We start from the raw sequence: 27,201 nt of genomic DNA, 5'->3' as shown, positions 1-27,201 counted from the left end.
GACATCATGAGTCATTTTTGAGGCTTACTTTATGCTGCTTTATTATATAATATTATGAAGTTATCTATAATTCATTATGCATTCAGGACTCATAGAAAGTGTTACCGAAAATACAAATGCCTATGTTTTATTTACTAAGAATAAATGGCTGGTGCTATTATGAGTGTGGACTGTGGAGTGGTGACTGCTGCAATGAATTGATGACCACCAGGGGGCATTAAATCCATAAAAATTAAAATGTCTAGAGTATGTGATTAAAATGACACCTTCAAACTTGTGCTTCTTTGATGAATGAATCAGTGAATGAAGTTCATGAAATGCAAGTAAAGAAAAAAAAGGGGGGGGGGGGGTGGAATGAACTGAAGAATAGCAAATGCAGTTGTGTTTAAAGTCTAACCTTGTATTTCATAAGAATCAGTGTTTCACAAGCAAATGAGAAATGAAAAATCATTATTTCCTTCCGATTTTCAACTGTTACCTTGCTCATTAGTGAATTCCGAAGCAATCATCACATAAAAACATGTAATTATTTCATTCAGTTAACCCCAGTAAATCATTCCACTACAATACGATTAAACCATACCCTCTTCTCAATCTGTACCAAACTCTTTAGTTCAGTGAAGCAAACTTAACTGGATGGGCAGGTTGGTGGATCTTCTGAAACAACCCTCTCCTCCCTGGGGCCATAATAATGCGTGAGAGGACCGGTGCAAGCAGCAGAGAACAGCCTATCTCAGGAGCATTGTGGACTAACTGAGGCAGCGGGCACATAATCTGGCATTCAACAATCAGTGCTAGATCAACAGCGACAGTGCTAAGCCAGCCATATAAAGCAGCGGAGTAGGGTCGAGTGTCATGAGGTTGAAAAGCAGTAACTTGTATACTTGTCCGGTAATTATGGCAAACATATGCTACGGCATCAAAATATCAGACTGCGGGCATACATAGGTTTGTGTCTGGATTCACTTGACATCAGGCTGTGGCCTTGAGGAGCTCCTCTACGTGACACTAAACCTTGTCTGATACAAAAGCACTTTCATCCTCCATTAAAAAAAAATGAGGAACCAGGCAGGCTGTTACAGAGCAGAGGCAACTTGCAGCACTCTAAGGGTTACAGTATTAGAGCCATGATATATAAAAACGAACAAGGTTTTTCATGTTGAGTCCTGGGGGGATTTTCCAGTTCTGTCTTGAGGCTAGACTGATATTTCAAGAGTACGTATAACCTGTCCCCCCCTCCCCCCATTCCCCTCTATACACACACTGTGATGAGATAAGGTCCAGTTTCTTTTTTTTTTCCTCATAGGAAAGGGTTTTGACTGTGCTGATCAACCTGTGATCCCAGAGTGCTGGCTGAAGAGAGGGGCAGCAGCGGGTGAGGGAGGGCCCCTGGCATGTCCAGACCAGGCTGGGTGGGGTGTGTGAGGGACATGGGGAGACTGGAGGGCTGGTGCTGGCTCACTGGCAGCGGCAGGGACGCGCTGTACGGGAGAGATGTGGCAGGGGGCACGGGAGAACCGGAGCCGATAGACATCTGATTCAGAGTCAGTTTGGGCTGTTCGGTCTGGAACGGATTGGTGGCCGAAGCCGAAGGAGCACTCAGACCTGAAGAAGGAAAACAACAAGAAGAGATTATCAGGTCTGCTTTAATTAAGACCTAAGGCCGATTCTATGAATGCCCTCTAAATCAGTAGTTTTCACAATTTTAAAGAAGTCATGACAAAAAAAAAATGTGTGTTGCTTTTTTCATGTTTCCTGACATCAATTACACCCAAAAAAAATTACATTCAACATTCAGTGGTCTATAATCTGTAGTTCTTGGAATAATTAGGCTCAGAAAAGTGGGTTAATTTGCCTCTGGACCTACGCATCATCATCATATGTATGTCCGCCCGTCCGTATGTCCATCCCGCAGAGCTTGTCATTGGCCAGAGCTTTGCGTGCCGCTTAATGAAATGACGCTCACTTTACACTGGGTGTGATTTTTTTTTTTTAATAGCCAGCGCCAAATTCTAAAATGAAACAGGTGCTTTCCCCGTTTTAATGGGTTAGGCTACCACACATGTGTTGGGATTTGAAGTATGGGCCTACCTGACGATAGAAAAGGGTTCTTGTTCTTAGCTGGAGAGTTGGCAGGGATCAGGGTGTCCAGGTTGACCAGGTTGGCCGCCGTGGGCCCCAGGAAGGCCTCGGGGGTCCGACAGGAACGAGGGCTGGGGGCGGCCAGGCTCTCCCCGAGACGAGACAGGTCGAAGAGCTCAGGGCTGCCGCCGCCCCTCCAGTTCCCATTCACGTGCCCTCCGTCCATGGCTTCATCGAACAGATCCCCATCTAACAGTGACAGAAGAGAGGTCAGAATTTGAAGTCCCATGTAAACTGAACCTCATTAGCCACAAAAGCCCTATATACAGTATATACTCTGTTGTAGGATGAATAGCAAAAATAGAGTGAATACAAGCTTATATATCTGCTTTTTGCGTTGATGCTCCCGTTTCATGGAACACTCTACAATGCATGCTAAAATGTATGCTCCAATATCCTATGGTCAATTTAATAACATGCTCTTAAATCTGCCTATCTCAGTATGCAGGGGTTAAAGCCAAAAGAAATCCTAAGACTGAAATTTATTTTCAGACCATTTCCCAATATGTGACTTTTGAAACGTGGATGCGCGTACCATACTCCAATATTTGGTGTGTTTCCCTAAAGTTTTAAACTGCCTTCACTGAATGTGTATGTGCCAATCCATGCTTCATTTTATAGAAGTATCTTCTGAAGTTCTGTTGTATTCTATGGCCAAGGCAAATACTCATGTCTTGAAATTATAACATTTTAGTTGTGGGCTCGCCTATAAGGCGAGCACACTTTAGATGTTGTCATTATTGTGGGCTCGCTGAAGGCGAGTCCAGCTTGTTATACCCCAGTTTATATTTATTTATTTATTTCTAACTTCCAAGGTTCCGTACCCTTTCTTCGTCCGCTTTCAACTCCCTCACACTTTGTGCTACAAACTTCGTTCCAACTTCAACATGTTCAGCTTTCTACAGTGATGTGTGCTTATATTTTTCTTTTCAAAATATTTCATATTTTTGGAAATATTTAACTTTTAAACTTTAATTTTTCCTCCTTATAATGGGAGTCTATGCAAAAAAGTGCCCACTTTTCTGGTGCAAATTCTTTGTGCTCTTATAACTCTTTCATACTTTCACATAAAAACTTCGTTCCAACTTTGAAATGTTCAGCGAGGTTTGAAGTTTCATCGTTGTTTTCGAAATTATTTAAAAGTTTATACTGTTTGAAATATTTAACTTTATTCATAAATCTTTCATCGCATAGAGAATGAATGGGATCTGACTTTCAAATTTTCACTTTTTCACAAAACTTTATAGCCTCATTACTCTGGCATACTTTTACGTAGGAACGCGATTCAAACTTGAAAAACGCTCACACGCCTTTGGACTTCTTCATGGTTCAAACGGTATTCGAAAACGTCATACTGTTCTTCCACAATCGCAGTCCAAAGGTAGAGTGGTTTGGGGTATTTGGGGGGTCTTTTTGGCGGGAAAACCATTCCTAGAGTGTGGCTAGAGTGGAGGAGATTTTTTCTTAAAGTAATGAAGTTCTCTGAACGAATCGTCCTCACGGCCAGAATATTTAAAATGTATGCATGTTTTTTGGCACGTTTGTAGCCACGCTCGTCGTGTTTCGTAAAGTGCAACTAAAATAAAACAGAGACTTACAGAATTTCATCTATGGCCCTCTGAGTGCCGGGTCGCGCCTCAGACGCCCCATTCACCTCAAGTCATTTTTTTTCTGGTTTTCGGAATTTTTTTATTTTCCCCCAAACATTTCTAGCTTGCTCTCATGCGCACATTATTGATCCTTTTAACATCAGAATCGCAATGTTCGTAGGGCCACTCACCGAGCCACTCCCCGAGCAAAGACTATGTGTTTTCAACTTTTCGTGTTTCCAGGAGAGCGATCAGTTCGTACACTTGCGCTCCCTATTCAAACCAATGGATATGGCCCATATCTTGAACAAACAGTTCTACAGCTCAGAAGCAAAGGTGCTCCTTATTAACTTTAATTACAGTGCTGAGTCAGTGGTCTCACATGATTTACAAGCTCACAATAAGTTGCACTGTGTAACTTTGTGAGCTTGTAGATCGGCTATTTATCTGGTTCTCAAAGTGTGGTCCAGGGAACACATGGACGCACGGTCGCACGCACGCATGTATGCACACATACACATGCATACTCACACGCACACACACACACACACACACACACACACACACACACACACACACAGTCACTTCCACATGATTGGTAGATCTAATTCTAAAACCAGTCCCATCCCAATGATTTTTAGATCTAATTCCATCGGCAGTTCCAAACCATAATTTGTAGCTCTAAATCCATCACCTGTCACATCCACATGATTTGTAGATCTAATTCTAAAACCAGTCCCATCCCCATGATTTTTAAATCTAATTCCATCGGCAGTTCCATACCATAATTTGTAGCTCTAAATCCATCACCTGTCACATCCACATGATTTGTAGATCTAATTCTAAAACCAGTCACATCCACATGATTTGTAGATCTAATTCTAAAACCAGTCCCATACCCATGATTTGTAGATTTAATTCCATCGGCAGTTCCATACCATAATTTTTAGCTCTAAATCCATCACCTGTCACATCCACATGATTTGTAGATCTAATTCTAAAACCAGTCCCATCCCCATGATTTGTAGATCTAATTTGTAGATCTAATTCCATCGGCAGTTCCATACCATAATTTGTAGCTCATCCACATGATTTATAGATCTAATTCTAAAACCAGTCACATCCACATGATTTGTAGATCTAATTCTAAAACCAGTCCCATCCCCATGATTTGTAGATCTAATTCAATCGGCAGTTCCATACCATAATTTGTAGCTCTAAATCCATCACGTCTCATCCAAATGATTTGTAGATCTAATTCTAGAACCAGTCCCATCCCCATGATTTGTAGATCTAAAAACTTGTAGATCTAAAAACTTTTTTTTCAAAAAACTTTTTAAATTTTTTTTATCAATTTTTTTTTTCAAAAAATATCTTTTTCAAAAAACTTTTTTTCAAAAAACTTTTTTTCAAAAAACTTTTTTTCAAAAAACTTTTTTTTTCAAAAAACTTTTTTTTTCAAAGTTTTTTTTTCAAACATTTTTTTTTCAAAAATTTTTTTTTTTCAGAATAATTTTTTTTTCAAAAAACTTTTTTTTTTCAAAAAACTTTTTTTTTTCAAAAAACTTTTTTTTTTCAAAAAACTTTTTTTTTTCAAAAAACTTTTTTTTTTCAAAAAACTTTTTTTTTTCAAAAAACTTTTTTTTCAAAAAACTTTTTTTTCAAAAAACTTTTTTTTCAAAAAACTTTTTTTTTCAAAAAACTTTTTTTTTTCAAAAAACTTTTTTTTCAAAAAACTTTTTTTTTCAAAAAACTTTTTTTTTCAAAAAACTTTTTTTTTCAAAAAACTTTTTTTTTCAAAAAACTTTTTTTTTCAAAAAACTTTTTTTTTCAAAAAACTTTTTTTTACACCCTTGCGCTTAAATGCATTTTCTACTATTACTTCATAACAGTTTCGAGCGAGCCCACGCAGTTTCTGCAGGAACTGCTTTTCTAGTTATTTCTATACTATACTATACTAGTCATATCAAGTTCTCCTCAAAACTTCGGTTCCTTTCTACTCCTACATACTTAGTGAGAAAATGAAAATAAAAACATCAATGTGTTCAGCTTACAGTGGCGAAGTGTGCTATTATTTTTTACAGCAATCGGCCAAATGGTGGCGCTGTAGGAAGCCTTCGAAAGTGCGAACTTTGAACAGGTACAGCTCATGCTGTGTTTGAGGTCCAGCCATGAAACCTGTATACACTTATGCGTCTCCTCATGCCGAACAACTTTTACCCTCTAACTTTTGACCTCTGACCTTTAGGTCTCCCACAATTTGGAATTATATGAAAAACAGTAAAAATCTATCTCCTCCTGGGTTTTTTTCGATACGCGCACGAAACTTTTTTCACATGAACTTTGGACCAATACGGTCAGATTTATCTCGGCGGATTTCTTTTAAAGTGAAATATCATTTTTTAATAATTCAATAAATATTGCGGTTTTATGCAAATTATTCTTCTGCCTCTAAATCATGCATGCAAAGTTACACGTTCATGGCATTTGGCAAAGATGTGGAGGGTTAGTCAAAGTATCACTGAAACCAATTTTATTCCAATCGGCCAAAGGGGGGCGCTATACGAAGCGTTTGAAAATTCAAACTTCAAACGGGCATAAGTCATGACTCGTTTCGTTTGAAGACATGCAACTTGTTACACGTGTGCTTTGACTCAAGCGGAAGACATCTGTGTCGTTGTTAAGTAAGCTCCGCCCTTCAATTTTCCGCCATTTTGAGCAGCGTAAACCCGCTTTTATTCTGGAACTTTCGCTCCATGTGCACAAAACTTTTTTTACGTGAACTTTGGACCGATATCTAAAGATCTGTCAGATCGGATTTCTTTAAAATTGAAACATGCTTTTTTAAATAAATTCAATGAATATTGCAGTTTTATGCAAATTATTCTTCTGCCTCTAAATCATACATGCAAAGTAACATGTTCATGGCATTTGGCAAAGATGTAGAGTGTTAGTCCAAATATCACTAAAACCAATCTTACCCCAATTGGCCAAAGGGGGGCGCTATATCATTTTGAGCAGTTTGTGAAACGCTTAAACCCGTTAGGATTTTTTTTCGCAATTTGCATGAAACATTCTACACACAATCTAAGGACCTTTATCTAATATGCCTATGAAGTGCACACACACAAAAAATATAATAATAATTATAAATATAGCTGCAAGCAGCGATAAAGTGGCCAAGGCCAAAAACACCTCAAATCAGGAACACAGCCTGCAATGTGCGTGAAATCTTGCAAGCACATTCCCAATAGGTCAAGGAACAGATACCACCCTTCTCACATTGGCCTGTTATAGCGCCACCAGCGGGTCAACTTTTGCACAACACATTTTTGGAACAAAATGGACCAATCTTTGACGTCAGTAACGTCAAAGAGAGCACTGCCTGCGATCTTGACATTTTGTACTTTTATAGCCATTGTTTTCCGGCTTGAAGCGAGCCCACAATTGTTTCGAAGGAACAATATTTTCTAGTTTATCTATCAGTCATATCATACTGTAGACGGGAACTTCGGTTCCTTTCTACTCCTACATACTTAGTGAGAAAATGAAAATAAAAACATCAATGTGTTCAGTTTACAGTGGCGAAGTGTGCTATTATTTTCTATAGCAATCGGCCAAATGGTGGCGCTGTAGGAAGCCTTCGAAAGTGCGAACTTTGAACAGGTATAGCTCATGCTGTGTTTGAGTTACAGTCATGAAACCTGTATACACGTATGCGTCTCCTCATGCCGAACAACTTTTACCCTCTAACTTTTGACCTCTGACCTTTAGGTCTCCCACAATTCGGAATTATATGAAAAACAGTAAAAATCTATCTCCTCCTGGGTTTTTTTCGATACGCGCACAAAACTTTTTTCACATAAACGTTGGACCAATACGGTCAAACTAATCTCGGCGGATTTCTTTTAAAGTGAAATATAATTTTTTAATAATTCTATCAATATTGCGGTTTTATGCAAATTATTCTTCTGCCTCTAAATCATACATGCAAAGTTACACGTTCATGGCATTTGGCAAAGATGTGGAGGGTTAGTCAAAGTATCACTGAAACCAATTTTATTCCAATCGGCCAAAGGGGGGCGCTATACGAAGCGTTTGAAAATTCAAACTTCAAACGGGCATAAGTCATGACTCGTTTCGTTTGAAGACATGCAACTTGTTACACGCGTGCTTTGACTCAAGCGGAAGACATCTGTGTCGTTGTTAAGTAAGCTCCGCCCTTTGATTTTCCGCCATTTTGAGCAGTTTGTAAAACGCGTAAACCCGCTTTTATTCTGGAATTTTCGCTCCACGTGCACAAAACTTTTTTTACATGAACTTTGGACCGATATCTAAAGATCTGTCAGATCGGATTTCTTTAAAATTGAAACATGCTTTTTAAAATAAATTCAATGAATATTGCAGTTTTATGCAAATTATTCTTCTGCCTCTAAATCATACATGCAAAGTAACATGTTCATGGCATTTGGCAAAGATGTAGAGTGTTAGTCCAAATATCACTAAAACCAATCTTACCCCAATTGGCCAAAGGGGGGCGCTATATCATTTTGAGCAGTTTGTGAAACACTTAAACCCGTTAGGATTTTTTTTTGCAATTTGCATGAAACATTCTACACACAATCTAAGGACCTTTATCTAATATGCCTATGAAGTGCACACACACAAAAAAAATAATAATAATGAATATAGCTGCAAGCAGCGATAAAGTGGCCAAAGCCAAAAACACCTCAAATCATGAACACAGCCTGCAATGTGCGTGAAATCTTGCAAGCACATTCCCAATAGGTCAAGGAACAGATACCACCCTTCTTACATTGGCCTGTTATAGCGCCACCAGCGGGTCAACTTTTGCACAACACATTTTTGGAACAAAATGGACCAATCTTTGACGTCAGTAACGTCAAAGAGAGCACTGCCTGCGATCTTGACATTTTGTACTTTTATAGCCATTGTTTTCTTTTTTTCTCTTAAATTTTTATCCCACGATTTTTGTAACCCATTTTTTCACCCGGTGCCAATTGCCTAAGCTGTGATCCTGGGCTCTACTCTCCCTCTGCCAACCTGGGGAGGGCCCCGAACTGAGCTCATGCTTCCTTCAATGCATGAGGAGTGAGCAGGCCGCTTCTTATCACCTGACATGGGGAGCTTCCCCGGTTGGACGTAGCACGTGGAAGGAACACGTTATTCCAACCAGTTCCATTCCCCTCCATCAGGCGCCCCGGCTGGCCAGGGGGAGGCTTTTATAGAGACCAGGATTACTGCATGTTTTTGTGAGGGTATCTACCCTAGGAGACACGGGGAGAACATGCAAACTCCACACAGAAAGGCCCTTTTGCCAACCCCACCTAGGGTGTGGGCACTGATGACGCGGAGGAGGGAACACGCCCCCAGCACCCACAGTGTCCCCCGGCGGGAATCGAACCCAGGACCTTCTAGCTGTGAGGCGACAGCACTACTGACTGCGCCACCGTGCCCCAAGCCATTGTTTTCTGGCTTGAAGCGAGCCCACAATTGTTTCGAAGGAACAATATTTTTCTAGTTATAGTTTATTATTTTGCAGATCTGCACTGATCTCAGAAATAGTTACTATGGAATCCTCAAGACTGAAATCAGTCCCCAGGACTGAGAACTTTAACCCCTGCAGTATGCAATTGTTTTTAACTTACTATTACTAATTCTCTATTATGTTTCTTTTTTTTTCTTGTTGTAAATGGTGCATTGTTGTTGTTGTATATTTGTATATGTCTTAATTGTTGATCTTTGTGTGTGTAATCTCGTCAGCATTGCAAATGAGGGTGAACCTCAATCTCTTTTCGAGAATAAATAAAGGTTTCAATCAAGATCAGCCATTTTAGCCATTTCTGAACCTTTGGGGAAGAAAATAAAAGAATATTTTTGAAAGCCTTAGAAAATATTCACCTATAATGACATGGCCAAAATAGGGTTAACGTGCGTTAAGACGGTCAGAAACATGTATTCACCTGAGGGGCTCCCGGCTCGGGGAGAAGGTGCCCTAGCAGCACCCAGAGGTGCAGCTCTTTCTCCTGGGGCAGAGAACGGATCGACCCCCGAAGCAGCTGCAAAGACATGCCATGAAGCAATGCTGTGTTATCATCTTATCAACATATTTCATCTGTACACTGTCAATTCTAAGCACGCCAGAGTACATGCTTAGGCGCAAAACCCACTGGAAGCACCACATCGGCGCGGCGTCTCGCATGGGTCAGCTGTTCTCACTTGCAGCGTTTCTGCTGCGGCAGAAATGGGTATATTGTGTATACAGGAAATATATTTCCACACTGCATTGCCTTTGTTGAGAGCCATTCATTATCAGCATGGTTCGTTTGATTTCATTTTTGTTTAGTTTAGAGAGAAAATGCTTAAAAAGCGACAATGTGAACGGTTGAGAATATCTATAAATACAGGCTTGAGTGGGCCATCGATCGACTAGATGGCCATGTAATCTGTTTAAATCAGTTTAAGTTCAAATTGGTCCCGCAATCTCAGAGCTGATGGCCTGCAAGTGACACATAATCACTGTCGGGCAGAAACCTTGTATCTCCAAGTTTCAAATTTGTAGGTTTTTTCGTAAAGTAAAGCCCTGTTTCATCATACAAGACTGTCGCATGAAACTAGTGAAAATAGCAGATCTACAAGCACACCTGATCTGCTGTTTTCACTATTTTAAATCGTTTTTAAAATAACAAAAAAGGGAAGGTTTTGGACATACAAGGTTTCCACCCGACAACGACGATACAGGCTCTAATGCAGCCTGATAGCGAGCAGCGGGTTAAATTCCCGAGCACGACGACCTTTGTGTTCGTGTCACTCCCCGTCTCTCTCCCTGCTTCCTGTCATTCTACACTGCACTATCCAAAATAAAGACAGAAAAGCCCCAATGTAATTAAAGTAATTTACATTATCGGTGGCACACTGTAACCCAAAACTCTTTCTGAATCCAATGTGTGCTCTGTCAGCCGCAGTTACCTGAGACAATGTCATTCACTTTTTATGAAATAAATCAGAATGACAATAAAATGATCAGATAAGCGGTGCTGTTTAGGCCTACTCCACATGATAAAACTGTTTCTGACATGCACAAACAAAGGAACAGAATATACAGCAATATTACTACAGTTATGCTATCATGCATTGAAGATGGCTAGTCCAGGGTGAAGTTGACCACAAGTGGCATATTAAAACATTGACGTTTCTGTGGTCACCATGGGCAGGCAGAGGTGGAGCTTTGCGTTCCAAAATATGGGTGCAAGCTTTATGTTTGCCACTGCCTTTTATTGAGGTTTTTGATTTGAGGTTTTATCTTGTGCAGCACTGTAACGTTATTCTTGTATTCTCTTTTTTATTTTAGCTTACGCTTGTCCTCCATTCTCTTACCTCTTACCTCTCTAACTACTAACTTTGTCTCAATGTTTTTTTTTGTGTATCACACATTGAATTGTGCTAAACAAATAAACTTGCCTTGCTTTGCCTTTACCCATCCATAATAGTTTAGTTAGACTTTCTAACTATTTTAAGCAAAATGAAACAGTATGAAATATATATATATATTTCAAATGTCGTGGTCTCACATAAATAATCTATGAATCAACAATGCATAGCAAATATGCAATGGAAAATAATCATCAAGATGTTACTTTTGCTTGTCTATCTATGACATATTCTGTTGATATGGGCATTGAAACAATTGAGAAATAATGTAATAAAACTACATTTAAATAATGCAGACATTAATGTCAATATGACGATTTGTCTATTTTGCTGCTTTTCGTGAGAAATAAATGTCAAAACTTGAGATTGCCATGTAATCTAGACTGCATCACACGCATCACAGAGCCATGCTGCAAACTCGAGCCTCGAGAGGAAAAGCAAGCTATTCCGTGACGGACACGCGCTGCATGCAGTGTGTTTTGGCCCTCACAGGCACCTATCTTAGTGGGGGAGGCCCACGCACAGCCTGTGGCGTTGAACTTAGGTACATTGTTCCGCGGGGAATCCCACAGGTGGGGTGGAGACTGTGTTCTCTCTCCCATGGTGGGGCGGTGCCATCCAGGGTGACCTTATCCTTGCGGTGTAGGAGTGGCCTTCTCCTTTGATAACAGTACGGTGAATTAAGGCTGTGGTTCTCAACCTTTTCAGGCCGCGACCCCCAAAATAATCATATTTTAACTGGGGACCCCCCCCCCCCACCCTGACGAGCACTAAGAGTTGAGGCATTACATTTTGTATAACACGGTTCTATTGTGAAAATAGCAGGTCTACATGCTCACAATGCCTTGCAAGACGAGGCGTTGTGAGCATGTAGATTGGCTATTTTCACAATTTCTGCCTCTAATATTTGACAATTTGTCATTTAAGAGGTATTAAAAAGTCCTAAAATTGTCACTTTAGAAATGTGCAGATACCCTCTATAGTCTATACACTTTAACTTTACGTTGGTTTGTTTACTGTTGAGAGAGAAAACAATGTTGCACGTTAAGCTAATCATCTGGGGACCCCCCCAAAACAATTTGGGGGTCCAAAACAATTTAGAGGTAACGACCCACAGGTTGAGAACCACTGAATTAAGGAAGCGGTGGCTTCCATACATTTGCATTCAAGGAATGCAACAACGCATGTGCTTTCACAATGCATGTGGGCGGTTGGTACTTGTGTTAATGAATAACCAATACTAAACGCATTGCGCCATCGATTCATGCGGCGTATTGACAATACAGTATGACTGGTGTTCACAGGCCCATATGGAGACCCCATATGGGCCTGTCATCAATGATTCAGTACACTGAGGTCAATATGCTGCGGGCCAGTCGGGCATACTGTTGTAAGATAGCTCGTGGCTCACCGAGCGAGTCCCAGGGGTCTGAGCTGGCCAAGTGAGCAGAAGCCTGAGGCCGGACATGGACGTCACTCCCTGACATGTCCCAGGGGTTGTCACTGCGGGGAGCTTCTGCGGGTACTGCAAAAACATCTACCAGGTCCATGAAGGCAGTCTGACCACAGGAACAAGAATATGTGTTTTTTAAACGTTTATATCCCCCAATAAAATGCTGAAGAAAATGTAATGAAAGAGCTTGCTGGTAAACAGAACATACCCCGATGCCTTTGGTCTCCATCTCTCGTCTGCTCTCTTCGATAGCTTTTTGGAGCGAAGACTCGTCTCCCTGGCGACTCTGTTGCTCCTGGCAGTGGACACAGACACATGGACGCCAGTGGGCATGACAGTACTTTGGGCAGGTTGTCATAGACATTATATTTATGAGTCAGGGAGAGGGCACATGCACAAAAGCTGTCCCACCCAGTGGTGGAAGAAGTACTCACGAGTTTTATTAAAAATATCAATACTATAATATCGAAATACCCTGTTACAAGTACAAGTCTGGTATTAAAAATTGACTTAAAGTATCAAAAGGAAAAGTACTCGTAGGATAAAAAGGAAAAGTACTTATTATGCATGAAATGTCCGGGGGCCCAGGCCAGCTAAATCTACAACGTAACTAGTAGGCTAACTAAAGTTTACATATAATTGTAGTGGAGTAAAAGTACAAAATTTGCCTCTGAGATATAGTGGAGTAGAAGTAAAATAATGGGGAATTGGAAGTACTGAAGAAAACTTTTACAGAAGTACAGTGCTTGAGTCAATGTACTTAGTTACTTTACACCACCCAACACCAGACCAAGAGAATGAATGTGTGCAGAGTCAGACTAGTGAGGGAACCAGGTCATTTCCTGGCCAAACAGGGATGGAACAGTGAAGCTCTTACTGAGCTACTTTATTGTGGTGCACTGGCAGAGTGAGATGGAGAAATGCAAAGAGGAGGAGAGGTGAAAGAGGGAACATAAATGCCAAGATTCTTGAGAAGAGAACATGTAAATTGTTGTTGAAAAAGACATCAAGCCATAGGCTATTTTTAACACCATAGTAGCTGTCTATCAGTGTCGGTCTGGTGCCAGTGCCAGTCTGTAGTAATCTGTATCTGTTTGGTGGAGAGAGCTACCTTTATGGCCTATTTATACTGTTTGGTGGAGAGCTACCTTTATGGCAGATCTACAAAGTCACAACACGTTGCACTGCAACACGTTGTGAGCTTACAGATCAGCTATTTTCAGTGCACGATACTTGGCATAATCTGTAAACACTGCTACATGTTCAGGCAAACCAGGCTTACAATACAACCCTCATTGACCCCAGGGGGCGACGTTACCTGCTGGTGCTCCTCCTTGCTGAGGCTCAGAGCTATCTGGAGCTGCACCTCCTCATCCATATCAGGGGGGCGTGCCACCGGCTGTGAGGACAATGATCAGTGAAGGAAATTGCAAAACATCAACATTGGACTTAAAGGGGGTGTAAGTGATATATTTTTGTTAAGATATGTTTCAAATTGCTCTATATTTCCGATATAAATCATTGCCATAGTTCCATATTTTCAGGTCGAGGACATACAGTACAGGACATATGAGGAATAGGTTAAATAAAAGTTTAAATAAGTGGTGAAACAAAGAAATGAGCAGACATAATGGTACACTATAAAATTGGCGCTGAGAAAGTATCTTTGTGGGGTTCTCTCTCCTGACTGCATAAGATTGTTATCCCGACCTGAAAATATATTTTCTATTTGCTAAAGAGCTGGAGAGATGGAGAGACCCCTGTTACTGGAATTATTAATATTATTATTATTATTAGAAATTATATAGGCAATGTTTAGAATAGATTTACGTTTTTAACAAGCAAAAAAGTGTTATCTTAACAAAATATAAATTACAGGTACATCCCCTTTATAAAACTGCATTGCTTTAATAACCATACTGTATTATATTCCATGCAGGCCACACTAGATTTCCCCACACAACCAATAAGAGCAAAGGGGTCTCTGTCCCTTTGCCCTGACAGAATGGTTTGGCCGTCACACCAGAAGAGGTCAGCGAGGCTAAGGTTGAGCTTAGCAAATGGTAGGTCTAAGACACGACACAGTCAGAGTGCTATTGGTTAGTGGAACAGAAGCATGTAACGGTATCCAATTAGTCTCTAATTATTAGAGGAGAAAGACGCGTGCCACTTTGCTGTTCAGGGGTGAGGGAGGCCACAGATCAGATGGAATCTGCTGGAGAGAGAGTGTGTGAGTAGTAGCATGCAGCAGGTTTCTCTGAAGGAAATTAACAAAGTGAGCCTTTGGGGTCGAGCAACGGGAGATGCGCTACAACAGGGTCAGTGGGTGCAAGGCAGGGGACAATCCCTGGCTCAGGCATCCGTGTACCTTCTGGGCCTCCTCCTTGCTGAGGCTCATAGCGATCTGGAGCTGGGTCTGCTCGTCAATATCCACCGGGAGAGTGGGCGGCGGCGGCTAGGTTCAAGTGGGTAAAAGGGTAAAATCATCTTTGACTTTAAACGCCTGATTAGATGATCTTATAACTTCAAAGACATACAACACAATTAATCAATGTATTTATTCGCCGGGTGATTAGAACAGAGAAAAGAAATATAACCCAATTTCGTGATAATGAAAAACTGACGATTTGCTTTGATTACAATGGAAAAGTGGGAAATCTCTCATGCACAATATTCCCTTTAACACAAAATCTGTGCAGAGGACAGTGGCTGCCCTTTGCGAGAGACACCAGGGCTGGCAGCGGATCAATGCACATATCCTGCCCTGGCCTCTCATTAATTCCTCGCACCGATTGGCCAGAGCTCCATTACTGACCACATTGGAGAGACAGAGTTGATGATGGTGCTTTCTGTTTAGGATTCTGGGAAATGGAGGCCCCTTAGAGGATAGGAGTACAGAGGGATGTTCCACCTCCATATGGGGATACTGTCTGTTTACAGCATTCCTGCACAGTCAGCAGGCCTAAAGGGCCTCTTACAAAACTGTAAGGTCCCCTACACAGTAAGGATCGGAGGTTTGTGCTTTACGTGTCTGGTCACCGCGTTTGCTTGTGTGTGATGTGCGCGCGCGTGCGTGCGTGTCTCCATGTGTGTTATGGCGAGGAAAGGTACCTTTTCAGTCTCTTCACGGCTCATGGCCAAGGCCAGCTGTAGTTGGAGTTCCTCCTCGCCGCTGGTCTGCGGCCGAGCCTGCTCCAAGTCCGGAGCTGCACGAGGGGAAGAAGACGAGGCTGAATGACAGAGGAACAGGAGAGGAAAGCGGCGTTCAAGGGGAGTGTTGAGAGAAGCACACTGACACATGGAAGTTGACGGGGGGGATACACAGTTTGGTTTGGACTTGTTTCTTTTAGATCAAGGCGTAAGAAAGAGCTGCCACTGGTTTTGCATGTTAATTCTGTTGTCTCGGGGCCTGTGCTGGCATTGCTTTCCACGGCCTGTCTAACTGTGCCTGCAACCGAACAATGGTGTGCCTGTGTGAGGAATTGGGGTGGCGAAGGGAGAGAGAGAGAGAGAGAGAGAGAGAGAGGAGAGAGAGAGAGAGAGAGAGAGGGAAAGGGGGTTGGAGTGGGGCCCACGTTATTACCCCCACATCCTTTAGGGGGCTTCCAGGAGGACGGAGTAACGTCCAGATTGCGGGGAGGGTAAACTGGCGGGGGTACCAGTCTGGGTGCCAGGCTGTGGGTCAGGGCTAATGGGGCTAAAAAAGTGCAGCAGGCCACACGTTGGCACAGCCGGGTCTCTGAACCCAATCACTTCCGCTGCGTTGCCCCTCAATGTCCCCCTGCCTGGGCTGGAATGCTCGCTGGTGATTAGATGCTGCCCACCTCCTGACCTCCACCCACCCTGTCCATCAGCACCCCGTCAAACCTTCAGCCACAGGCTGACTGGCTGGAACCTGCACAAGGCCACCACCAGAAACTATGCATAACAGGGGTGTCGCACCAAATTCTGGGCCTTGGGTACTTTAACTATTGAAAGATAGTAGATATACAAGCTCACAGCGAGCTTGTAGATCTGCTATTTGTTTTAAATCATGAACATTTGTGCCTTTGTGTCTTTGAATATTTAAAATCCTAAGGTTTTTTGAAAAACCTATGTTTTATGTCAGTGGTGCTCAAACTTTTTCATATGAAGGACCCCCAAAATTATATGTATTTGGCCAAGGACCCCCATCTCAAAGAAGCAAAATTTGAGTTACACATGTTCGCTTAAAAAAGTACATATATTCAAAGATTTGCACAAATGTTCACGACTTTTAAAAAATAGCAGATCTACAAGCTCGCAGCCGCGCTGTGAGCTTGTAGATCTGCTATTTTTCCATAGCTAAAGTATAAAATAATTAAGGCCCCTCCTCCTTGGGCCCTAGTAACGCAGTCCCACTCCTAGTAACGCAGTCCCACTCAACTTGTTGTGAACTTGTAGATTTGATATATTCGCTATTTGGCAAAAGTATATACGGTTTAAGTGTTTAAGAAGCAGAGTTACTGTGCAGTAATGCATAATGTAACACTTGTGCCTAGGTGTGCAAAGTACTTCTTGTACTTTGCACACGCAGACAAAACAGCGCATATGCACAGCAGGCACCAATTTTCCAAGTAATTGCAAACCCACGTTACATCTGTGATGAAAGTCAATATTGAGGTGCTGTAGAGTGTTTCTGTGGGAACAAACACAGGCTCCACTGTTTCAAGGGAACAGCAGCAGCTTGCTTGGGTGCCTGCCAACCAGGCATTTAGACAGAGTGATTTTAATTACAAGTTGAAATGAGAGAGAGAGTGAAATCATAATGGTGGTCCCGGCATCTGAGAATTCACTGAACACGACTTTGACACTTTGTCCGGTGAAAACAACCTCTCAAAGCGTAACAACATTTCGTCGTTGTCGGGTGGAAACCTTGTATGTCCAAAAGCGTTCGTTTTGTATTTATCATTTAAAAGACGAACTAAACTAGTGAAAATAGACGATCTACAAGCACACAACGCCTCGCACCGCGAGGCGTTGTGTGCTTGTAGATCTGCTGTTTTCACTACTTTTGTGCGACGGCCTTGTATGATGAAGCAGGGCTTTGCTTTGCAAAAGAATGTACAAATTTGAAACTTGGAGATACAAGGTTTCTGCCCGACAGTGACGATTTGCTATAATGCATTCTCGTCAGGTGGACCTATCAGATTTCCTTTCGGTTTCCTGAGATGCTCTTTTCGTTAAGCTACCGGTAACACTGAAACAGCAGAACTTCTCTTTTTTGCAGGGGGGGGAACTATGTGCGGAACTTAAATCAAGTGGAAAATTCTCTGGAGCGAAACAGCAACTGGGATGGGATTTTGGAAGAGTCTGTGGTGAAAGAGAGTCTGATATTATCTATGGGCACGTGACGTCTCACTCTCTACCCACCATGAAACTCTGGGAAGCTCAAGCAGGCCACAGAGACCATAAGTAGGCCTATAACATGTGGGGAGACAAGTGACTAGTGCTTTTCTGAAACCACAGCCCAAATGCTGACGACCGACTGTTAACCACTTAAACATTAAACCGCAAACATTTTCTAAATTATTTCGAAAATATCGTTGTAGATTGGCTATTTTTGGAGAAAAAAAACTTTTATTTTAGAATTTTCGCCTATAATGGACATCCGAAATTTGGGACACCAGGGTTAAAGTGGTTAAAAACAAAGCACACACAACACTACATCCTCTGCACAGCCCCACATAAATTCTAAATTAGCATGACATCGTGGTACATTAGCACAGCAACAGGGATGTGTTGAGAATGTTAGAGAGTCAGGGGCTGAGACAAAAAGACTGACTCAACAACAACAGCTGTCTATCGGGACAGTGGCTCCACGCTTGCTCCGACGTCACCAGTCCATATACGGAAGAACAGAATTGTATTCTTAGACACTGTTTAGTAGCTATTCTTGTCACACTGTCTTGTCTAAAGGAGAGACTGCCCAGAGAACGGGAGCGACACTAGCATGCGTGTTGTCTCAGAGCTCTTGATCTTGTTGTTAATAAATATATTGTATTCATTGTCACTCTACCTTGTGGAAATTCAATTTCTATATTATATACAATATATGATCTGAACATTTCTATAACAAGAGAGGGCAATTCTTTCAACATAAGATGCTGCATTCAAGTTTCAAGAGAGTTTGGACGAGGTAATTCTCTTGAATGCTGCCTTCAGGTATGGCATGGAAAGAGGGCATTGGCATTTCTTTCCCCTTAGTAAAAACTGCATTCATGGTCTGGAGAGGGCACTTTTTACAGACAGATATAAGGGCAGGGGCATAGGCCCCCTTTGATGTCTATGTGTGCACGTGCCTGCACAGCAATACACGCTGATCTCACTACTTAAAAAAAGAAAAAGAAATGCTTCTGACAGCTGGCCCACTATATCCCCAGTGCACTGCCATGCTCTGCTGTTGTCAGATGATAGGAGAAAAACAAATCCTATTCAATTAACCACCAAGAGATCCCAAACAATTTTAAGTTACTGAACATTTTCCCACACCGTGCAAAGAAAAGTTCCAAGTCTTCCAACTAGCAAAGGATTATGTAAACCGCCAGACAATTATAATGTCGACCAGAGTACAGTATAAATCATCATATACTGTATGTCACGTAAAAATAAATCTGGCCTAACCACATGCCACAGCTGCAGCACAACAGTACTCGTACAACAAGTGCGACCATGGCGGTGGCCACTCTTTTTTCACGTGAGCTGTGTGTGTGTGTGTGTGTGTGTGTGTGTGTGTGTGTGTGTGTGTGTGGTGTGTGTGTGTGTATGTGGTGTGTGTGTGTGTGTGTGTGTGTGTGTGTGTGTGTGTGTGTGTGTGTGTTTGTTATGTGTGACAGGCAGAAAAAAGGGCCTCCCCACCCATTGTCATACCAGTTTAGCTGATGTGACAATAAGCAAGGGGAATGGGTGGAATGCTCACACATGTCCCCACCGCCAGAACAGGACAGCAACTAACAAACACTTTCTGGCTGTCTGTTTAGGACCGCGGAAGGACAACGAGGAGAAGCGAATCACCGGGGGACTTTATCGAGGTCCTGATGTCCAGCTGCCGAGAGGACAATAGCACCTGCTTCAATGGGGAACTGGGGCTGACGTTTGTCGCTGGCTGGTGGCTGCTGCCTGCCCTGTACCACACAGAACGCAGCTGCAGAGAGCGGAAATATACCGCTATTTTTACTGCTGCGCGGTAAACACTTTCTATTTCATATAAAAGTCACGTGGCAATAAGTACATTTAGTTGTTCAAACAGGGCCCTGCGCCACGCAGATATGAGAAAGAATTCCTACTGGTTGCATAAGCTCTTGAGAGGCGAGTGTCAGAAAACACAATACAAAGAGTTCATGCCGTCTTCTTCACCGTAAAACATTCTCAAATGCCAAGAACAAGTGATGAATTCAAAGCTTGAATGCTGTTAAATCTGATTACAGTACATTCCTCTCAGGTGATGAGGCCGTGTACTGAAAGAGACATTCTTACTTTGCACGGGTAGGTCTATCATGATACTCTATGAGCCACATAAGGAATGGAAACTTGATTTGTCCAATAATGTCCAAGAATGGGTAAGTGAGCCTCCCTGAAGAAGGCTGGACGGCAATTTTTTAATCATGAAAACAGGTATTTTATCTTTTTCACTTAACCACTTATAGTACCTACAGAAAATTGGAACGCCAGAGTGCTTGGTTTCTGTCAATTCTGTCATTCCTTCAATGTGTTGAGTTTCTTCTACCCTGTACAAGAATCCTGTCAATTTAACACTCAAAAGTCAATTCAAAAGTGGGACCCTTATGGGTTTATTGCGACCGTAGGTCGCAGTTACTTGCACACTATCCAAACCTCCACCGGCTGTCCCTCCGTCACTCCCTCCGTCACTCCCTCCGTCACTCCCTCTGTCACACGTCACACGTCACACTTTTGCCCTGCTCATATCTCTGCAACCGTTGCCCCGATCCATGCCAGATTTTGCACACACACTCCTTGCCTGCCAAACTACAACCTCCAAGGACCCCCGGAGTTTCGGGGACCCCCAGGTCCCTGGGGGACCCCCAGGTGTAAAAAATTACCAAATGTGCAAAAATGACCAAATGACCACCCCAACGGGGCTGCTCACGGGGCATTCCCGGGGACCACCCACTCCTGGTGCTCCAGAACGGATGCAAAAGTGGTGGCGCCCCCAGTGGAGGACCCCCTGCCACTGCAGCTCACATAAAATGCCGTAACTCGGGCTAGGAGCGACCGGGAGAGCCGGGGCCGGTACCTATTCGTCCGCCTTGGCGGCGAGGAGACCCCACCCCTCATTTCTCACATGGCCCTCTAGCGCCACCATGAGGCCGATTCAGATTTTGCCCTAAAATCACCAAAATCCCCTACACTCATGTCAACAACATGGATCAGGAAGATTTTGGAAAAACACATTTTTGCTCTATTTATGGAGATAAGCGACCAACGGTCGCTTATCTCCCGATTAGGGAGTCTTACTGGTTTGTACATTCTGCGACACAATTTGAATGCCACATTTATAACTAGTGCATAACGCATACATACAGTACTGTATGAATGTTCCCAAATAAAACCTAATTTATACTTGGTTGCATGCTGGTGTTGTATGCTTTAAAATGCAAATATACGGCCTGTCCACCCTAGGCTGCAATCCCAGCCTGACAGCATGCTGTGAGTTCGAATCCCGATCACAGCGACCTTTGCTGCGTGTCACTCCCCATCTCTCTCCCCATTTCAGTCTACTGTCCTATCTATAAAGGCATAAAAGACCCCCCCCCCCCCCCCAAAAAAAAAAAAGAAAATAGCAGATATATACTCAACAATAGTTCAATAGTTTAAGTACCCAAGGCCTAGAATTTGGTGCAACACCCCTGTGCATAGTTTCTGGTGGTGGCCTTGTGCAGGTTCCAGCCAGTCAGCCTGTGGCTGAAGGTTTGATGGGCTGCTGATGGACAGAGTGGGTGGAGGTCAGGAGCTTGTAGATCTGCTATTTACTGATCACGACAACGACACGCAACAAAGTATAAATGAGGCTCAACGGGTGTTGTAATACTCACACTGGAAGGAGGACCCCGGGGACCCTCTAGATCGGCTGAACTCGTCCCCGTAGAGGGCCGCCATGGTGGGCTGGCTCGTGCGGCGCCCCGGGTACGGAGGTGGCATGGCCGATCCAGCTCCCAACATGCGCTCCTTGGTCTTCAGTGCCTGCGTCCTCTCCTGTTTCAACCGCTCCTCGTCCCTTATCAACGTGACCAGCTGCTTGGCCTTCTCCCGCACGTTGACGCCCTGGTCGCGTCCGTCCCGGTCCGTGTATTGGAAGTCCCGCAGCGTCTGGATGGTGTAGATGTTCTCCCGGCACTGCTGGGCCACGCGCTCGGACCCCGTCTTGATCAGGTAGTCCAACAGGGTCAGCGCCTTGTAGACGTGGCGCCAGTTCTTGCCGTGGTCGTTCAGCCGCTTCCAGATCATGCCCATGACCTCGGTGAAGGCCACCACATTGAAGGTCAGGTCGGCGATCTCCGACATGAGCGAGCTGGGCGGGCCCCAGGGGTCGTTGGAGGTGGCCTCCCGTACCTTGATCTCGGCCTCCGTGTAGTTGTTGACCATGTTCTTCACCTGGCGTCGTAGCGATGAGGTCTGCATGGTGGCAGTGGTAGCAGGACCGGTGACAGACGTTCGGGGGACAGCAGGCCAGCCTACTGTATTGTCCTAGAGAGGGAGGAGGCCTGACGCTCAGTTCGGTGGATTCAAGTAGCAACGTCGTCCTCCTCTAGAAATCTTCAGTGGCGTCCATGAGTATAATAGTCCTACTGGAAAATAACATTATACCAATTAGATGCACAGGGAGTATCATTCAGATCTAGCACTGATATATCCATATTATATTGATATTGTGAGGCTATTACTGAGGATGTTCTTTATACCGGTATATCATTTGTATAAATATTTTGTGAAAGCACCAACAGCAATCCCCACAATATTGACAAATCAAGGTGTGGTCGAGAATATTGTGATAGCAGGGTGAAAAGTGGCCAAGGGCACAGTCACACCACACTTTAAATCTACCTATGAGAGAAGATTCTGCTAATGCTTTTCAAAAGGATTTTTTTTTTTTTTTGACATTTTCGGATCTCTGCAACAAAATAAATAATAATAAAATGAAATAAACGCTCTGTTCCAATTGAAAAGCATTGGCAGAATCCGCCCTCATAGATAGTATTAATTAGAACGGTTACACATTATTGTGTATCATTATTTTATGCTTTAACTATTGAAAAATAGCAAATATACAAGCTCACAGCGCGGCACCAAGTGCCGCGCTGCGAGCTTGTAGATCTGCTATTTTTGAAAAATCGTGAAAATTTGAATTTTGACCCGATTCTTTAAGTGTCTTTTGAATCCTTCTAAGGTTTTTTGAAAAACCCTATGTTTCTGTGTCAGCAACCTGGCCAGCCATCGTCAAAGAAAAGGTCCTTTTCACTTAACTGGAGCTCAGTTAGTCTGTTCTTGATTGGTTAAAGCATTCAATAATTCTAGGCTTAAATGGGTTAAACGTTGGTGTGACCATGCCCTTAGCCAGCTGGGGGTGAAAAATTATACTCCTAGTGAGTGTCTGTGAGGAGGTTTTAAAATATATATTCAACAACATAATATTATTCAAAAACAACATTTCCATATCGCCCCAGCCTATTCTGAACCCTGTTATTTATAGACCCTTCTAGGGACTACAGTGAACTTTTACCCTGCTAAACAAACACCACGGAGGCTCTTCCTAGAGGTACCACGGAGACCTTTGGTATGTTATCTGTATAACATGCTGCTGGGTAAATACAACTCAACTGTCAGCCTTCTGTCCATTCAGGAGTGGAGCGTGGAGGGACAGAGAGGGGGGAACCCACTCAGCACCTCCCCGCTAATGTGAAACACTACACCTGTGGGCTCAGTTTTTTCCTTAACCTAAGTGAACTTGGCAGTGGCACCGTGAAATCTATTTGAGTTGATCACGGTGGATCCTCCCAAAGTAAGCAATAATCACCGGCCATGTTGTCAGCTTTTTTTCCTCCATGGCACACCAGAACAGCGGTTTTGTCTCACGGCAACACAAATATTATTAGTTGGAGAATGGGTGTGATCGCAGAAATATTAGCTACAAGCCAAATTCCCTGTGTAAAAATCTGTCCAACGTTTTCTCCTTTGAGAGATATTGTTACAAAAAGGGAGGAGCCCCCAAGTTCTCATCTTCAGTGACCTAACTGCATCACCAAAGCAGAAGTATGACCTCAGACCAGCAAAACTCCACTTGAGTAATCAGTTTAACCACATCAACCCTATAGCGCGGCCCTATGCTGGGGGCGCTCATATCGTAAAAATAGCAGATCTATATTGTGTTGTGACGCGTTGTGAGCTTGTAGATCAGCTATTTTTTGGCAAAGAGATTTCGTGTAGAGGGAGAAAATGAGGGGGCCGTGGATAGAGCCCTGGGGGACCCCCAGTCAATGAAGTATACAGGGTTTAAGTGGTGACCTAATTGCATGTCTGCATACACATATGCATTATGTAATTACTACCATCTGACATCATATTGTTTATTTATATATAGTTTTTTGTATTCACCAATTCAACACAGTTTCCACATTGTATTCTATCCAGCGGTGAGCATTAACCTGGACTTTGAATCAGGAATGCGGGGAAACTTTCCACTCATAACTCAACGGTACCTATTTAACAAATCATTTATATGCATGGACATGCAGGATCGATCCCTTTATGGGAGAAAGTGTTGTCCCAAGTTATGCGTTTCCCAAATGGTTGGGAAAGATTAGCATCTACCTGCTTTAACCCATTAAGACCTGAGGGCGATTCTACAAATGCCTTCTAAACAGTGGTTCTCAAACGTTTTTTTGCGCCATGGTCCCCCAAAATGATATGTATTTGACCCCCACACATCTGAAAATGTTTTGTGCTAGGGACCTCCAGAAGAGAAGATTTGTGTTAAAAAAGAATAATAATAAATAAAAAGCTTTTAGTGAAAAGGTGACCACATCAAGTGTAAGGCAGCTATACATCTAATGATACTATAATATTAGATAGCAAACTGTATAGGCTACTGTAATAGGACTGTAAATAGACAAGTGGAAGGGGGTGGCTCAGCTGACAACTTGCAGGCTCTATCTCAAGTGGTCAGTGGTCACTGTGCAAGTTTCTGCCCACCACTCAGTATCTCCTTGTGGCAGTCAACCAAAAACCCTGGATTCCTGGAATTCCCACTCGGGCCGAAGAAGGAAATAACAATAAAAAACATTGTTTGTTTAAAAATCCATAATATCCCTGGCACTGATTGGTTTATTGGTGTGTGAGTGTGTGTGTGTGTGTGTGTGTGTGTGGGGAGGGCAGGGTCAGGGTTGAATTCATAGGTTACTCATATGAACTGACATGGGAAGTTGGAGAGTGGGACAAATCTCTGCCTCGGGCCAGATTTCGGTTCCAACTTGGATGCTTCCACTGACATATGTTTAGCTTCACAGCTTTGTGATACAAATATCACCTTGTTATGGACTATGCTTTGGCTTGTAAACATTATGTTTTCTCATACCAATAAAGCTCATTTGAAATGAAACATGAGTGCAGGTCTCCTTCAGATATTTAAAACAACAACCTCACACAGTTAAAGTGACATATTAGACAGTAGCCTAGCATTCTGGCTCTCTTCTGGCGTTGTGTAACACACCTTACATTAGGATATATTCTCATTAAGAAAGAATGGGAGCCATGACCTTGACATGACATATAGCCTAGATATTATAAGACTGAATGGTAAAAGTAGATTGATACTTGACATGTGTGGATAATCTTTTAAAGGCATCCACTGGTTAAAGTGTAATTGTAGAAAACATTTGAGTTATAAATGTGTGGCTAATAGCCTATATATGTTGTACATTTGCCTATGTGCTAGACTTGTACATTAAGGATTTTTAGTCAGCCCTTCCGATAGGGCGTTTTAACGATGAGCCACTGATGATGATGGCACCTTTTGCAACTTTATTTTTGGAGAGATATGACTTTAACTAGGACGCATCGAGCCCCCATCCCTCACATTGCGTCAAATGGGATGATCGGCTGAGGTGAGCCCAGGCAAAACAGAGCAGAGCACAGCACAGCCGTGACTCAGCTATAGCTTACAATCTATAAGTTTATACATTGAAACATGCGTGCGATCCTACAAAACAACCCAGAATTCAAAAACATAAACAAACTGTAAAAAAAAAAAAAAAAAAAAAAAGCACGTAATGGTTATTATCACGTTCCCCTTACCTCTCTCTCTGGCATTGAACCGCGCGTCAAAAAGGTCCCAACTTGGGATCAGTTTCGGTAAAAGAGGGAACGCCTCCCGTCGACATCTTCGGAATCCGAGGGTTTCGAATGGAAAAGGGAAAAAAACACTATAATATTCGAATCATAGAAAGTGAAACAACAAGCATCTACCGAGAGCTGCCTGCTACAAACATGGACCGATATGTTTCCCCATTTATTGCGTGCTGGTGGCTGGTGGTGACGTCTTTTTTTGCTATACCGGCCGGGCGTCCGACGTGAAAACTTTGTTGCTTGTGTGTGCATATGACAAAACACAGCACAGCACGGCCCGGCAGGCTTGCAGATCACTCACTGGCACAACCCCCTAAAAACCCAGTAGGCCTAGAATGGAATGGAACGGGAACGGCAGGGAGGGAGGGGGAGGGAGGGAGGGGTGCAGCTCGGTGCTTGCAGAGTCAGATTTAACCCATTCATTGCTGAAGTAGAAATGCCTGCCCCCTCACCCCCCTGTTCACCACTAGCTGGTTCCCAAACAGTGGTTCGGGACCTATTGGTGGGTCGCAGACACATTTTTATTTGTCCCTACATGTTGTTTTTAATTGTTATTATTTCAAAACATTCCCATAAAAAGCGATAACTTTCATTAATTATTTTAAATAAATTCAATCATTTTTTCAGTAATTATATATATATATATATATATATATATATATATATATATATATATATATATAGGCCTATATATATATATATATAAATGGAAATTCCATAAATTAGAAAACAAATCTTTAAGAATGAGTGAAAATAGCCGATCTACACGCTTCGTGACACGCTGTGAGCTTGTACATCTGCTATTTTCACTAGTTTGGGTCCCGGGCAAATGTCTAATTTGTCTTTTTGGTGACAGGCTAAAAGGTTTGGGAACCACTAGTTGTTGGGCATTCATTATTTAGCCTACATTTGGTTCCATTTGTACACTCTCAGGGTTACAAATGAGATGGATAAATGAATAGGCCTATGGACATTTTGATTGTGTATTATTGGCTGGCTTGGCTGGAGAAAGTGATGGATGGATGGATGGATAGTACACACACATATACATATACAAATCAAATGGTATCAGGTGTTTCTTCAGATGGCATTTAGGTTACAGACAGTAGACGGCCTAGATACACTTTATGAAAATGTGTGTTCACGTTTTGTGCAACGACATGCTTTTAACTGAATAATATAGGCTAT

The 27,201-nt window shown here is 42.6% G+C and overlaps 1 protein-coding gene across 3 annotated transcripts; it reads right to left on the bottom strand.

Moving 5' to 3' along the window:
- Positions 1-495: 495 nt before the first annotated feature.
- On the bottom strand, positions 496-26,220 carry epn3a (epsin 3a). Of its 3 annotated transcripts, none has more exons than XM_080725031.1 (10): positions 25,963-26,220; positions 21,708-22,460; positions 15,748-15,866; positions 15,005-15,091; positions 13,955-14,035; positions 12,845-12,931; positions 12,595-12,742; positions 9,716-9,811; positions 2,092-2,331; positions 496-1,605 (listed from the first exon to the last, which is right to left on the bottom strand). In XM_080725031.1, exons 2-10 carry the CDS (start codon positions 22,291-22,293, stop codon positions 1,301-1,303), a joined length of 1,749 nt encoding a protein of 582 aa, XP_080581157.1. In that variant the 5' UTR covers positions 22,294-22,460; positions 25,963-26,220; the 3' UTR covers positions 496-1,300. The 3 variants fall into 3 exon arrangements, with proteins under 3 accessions (XP_080581157.1, XP_080581158.1, XP_080581159.1); XM_080725032.1 differs by having other exon boundaries at positions 15,748-15,842; XM_080725033.1 differs by lacking the exon at positions 15,005-15,091.
- Positions 26,221-27,201: the final 981 nt, after the last annotated feature.

The sequence above is a fragment of the Nannobrachium achirus genome (genome assembly GCF_963921795.1).
Source record: "Nannobrachium achirus genome assembly, chromosome: 4".
Lineage (NCBI taxonomy): Eukaryota > Metazoa > Chordata > Actinopteri > Myctophiformes > Myctophidae > Nannobrachium > Nannobrachium achirus.
The sequence above is the reverse complement of the archived record's forward strand: the minus strand, read 5'-3'. Positions and strand labels throughout refer to the sequence as shown.

Coding starts and splice junctions, on each gene's coding strand:
- epn3a (XM_080725031.1), bottom strand. CDS start 22,293: ATGCAGACCTCATCGCTACGACGCCAGGTGAAGAACATGGTCAACAAC. Junction 15,092..15,747: donor GCCGTGAAGAGACTGAAAAG/GTACCTTTCCTC, acceptor ACTTGAACCTAG/CCGCCGCCGCCCACTCTCCC. Junction 2,332..9,715: donor CCGAGCCGGGAGCCCCTCAG/GTGAATACATGT, acceptor TGTCACTGTTAG/ATGGGGATCTGTTCGATGAA.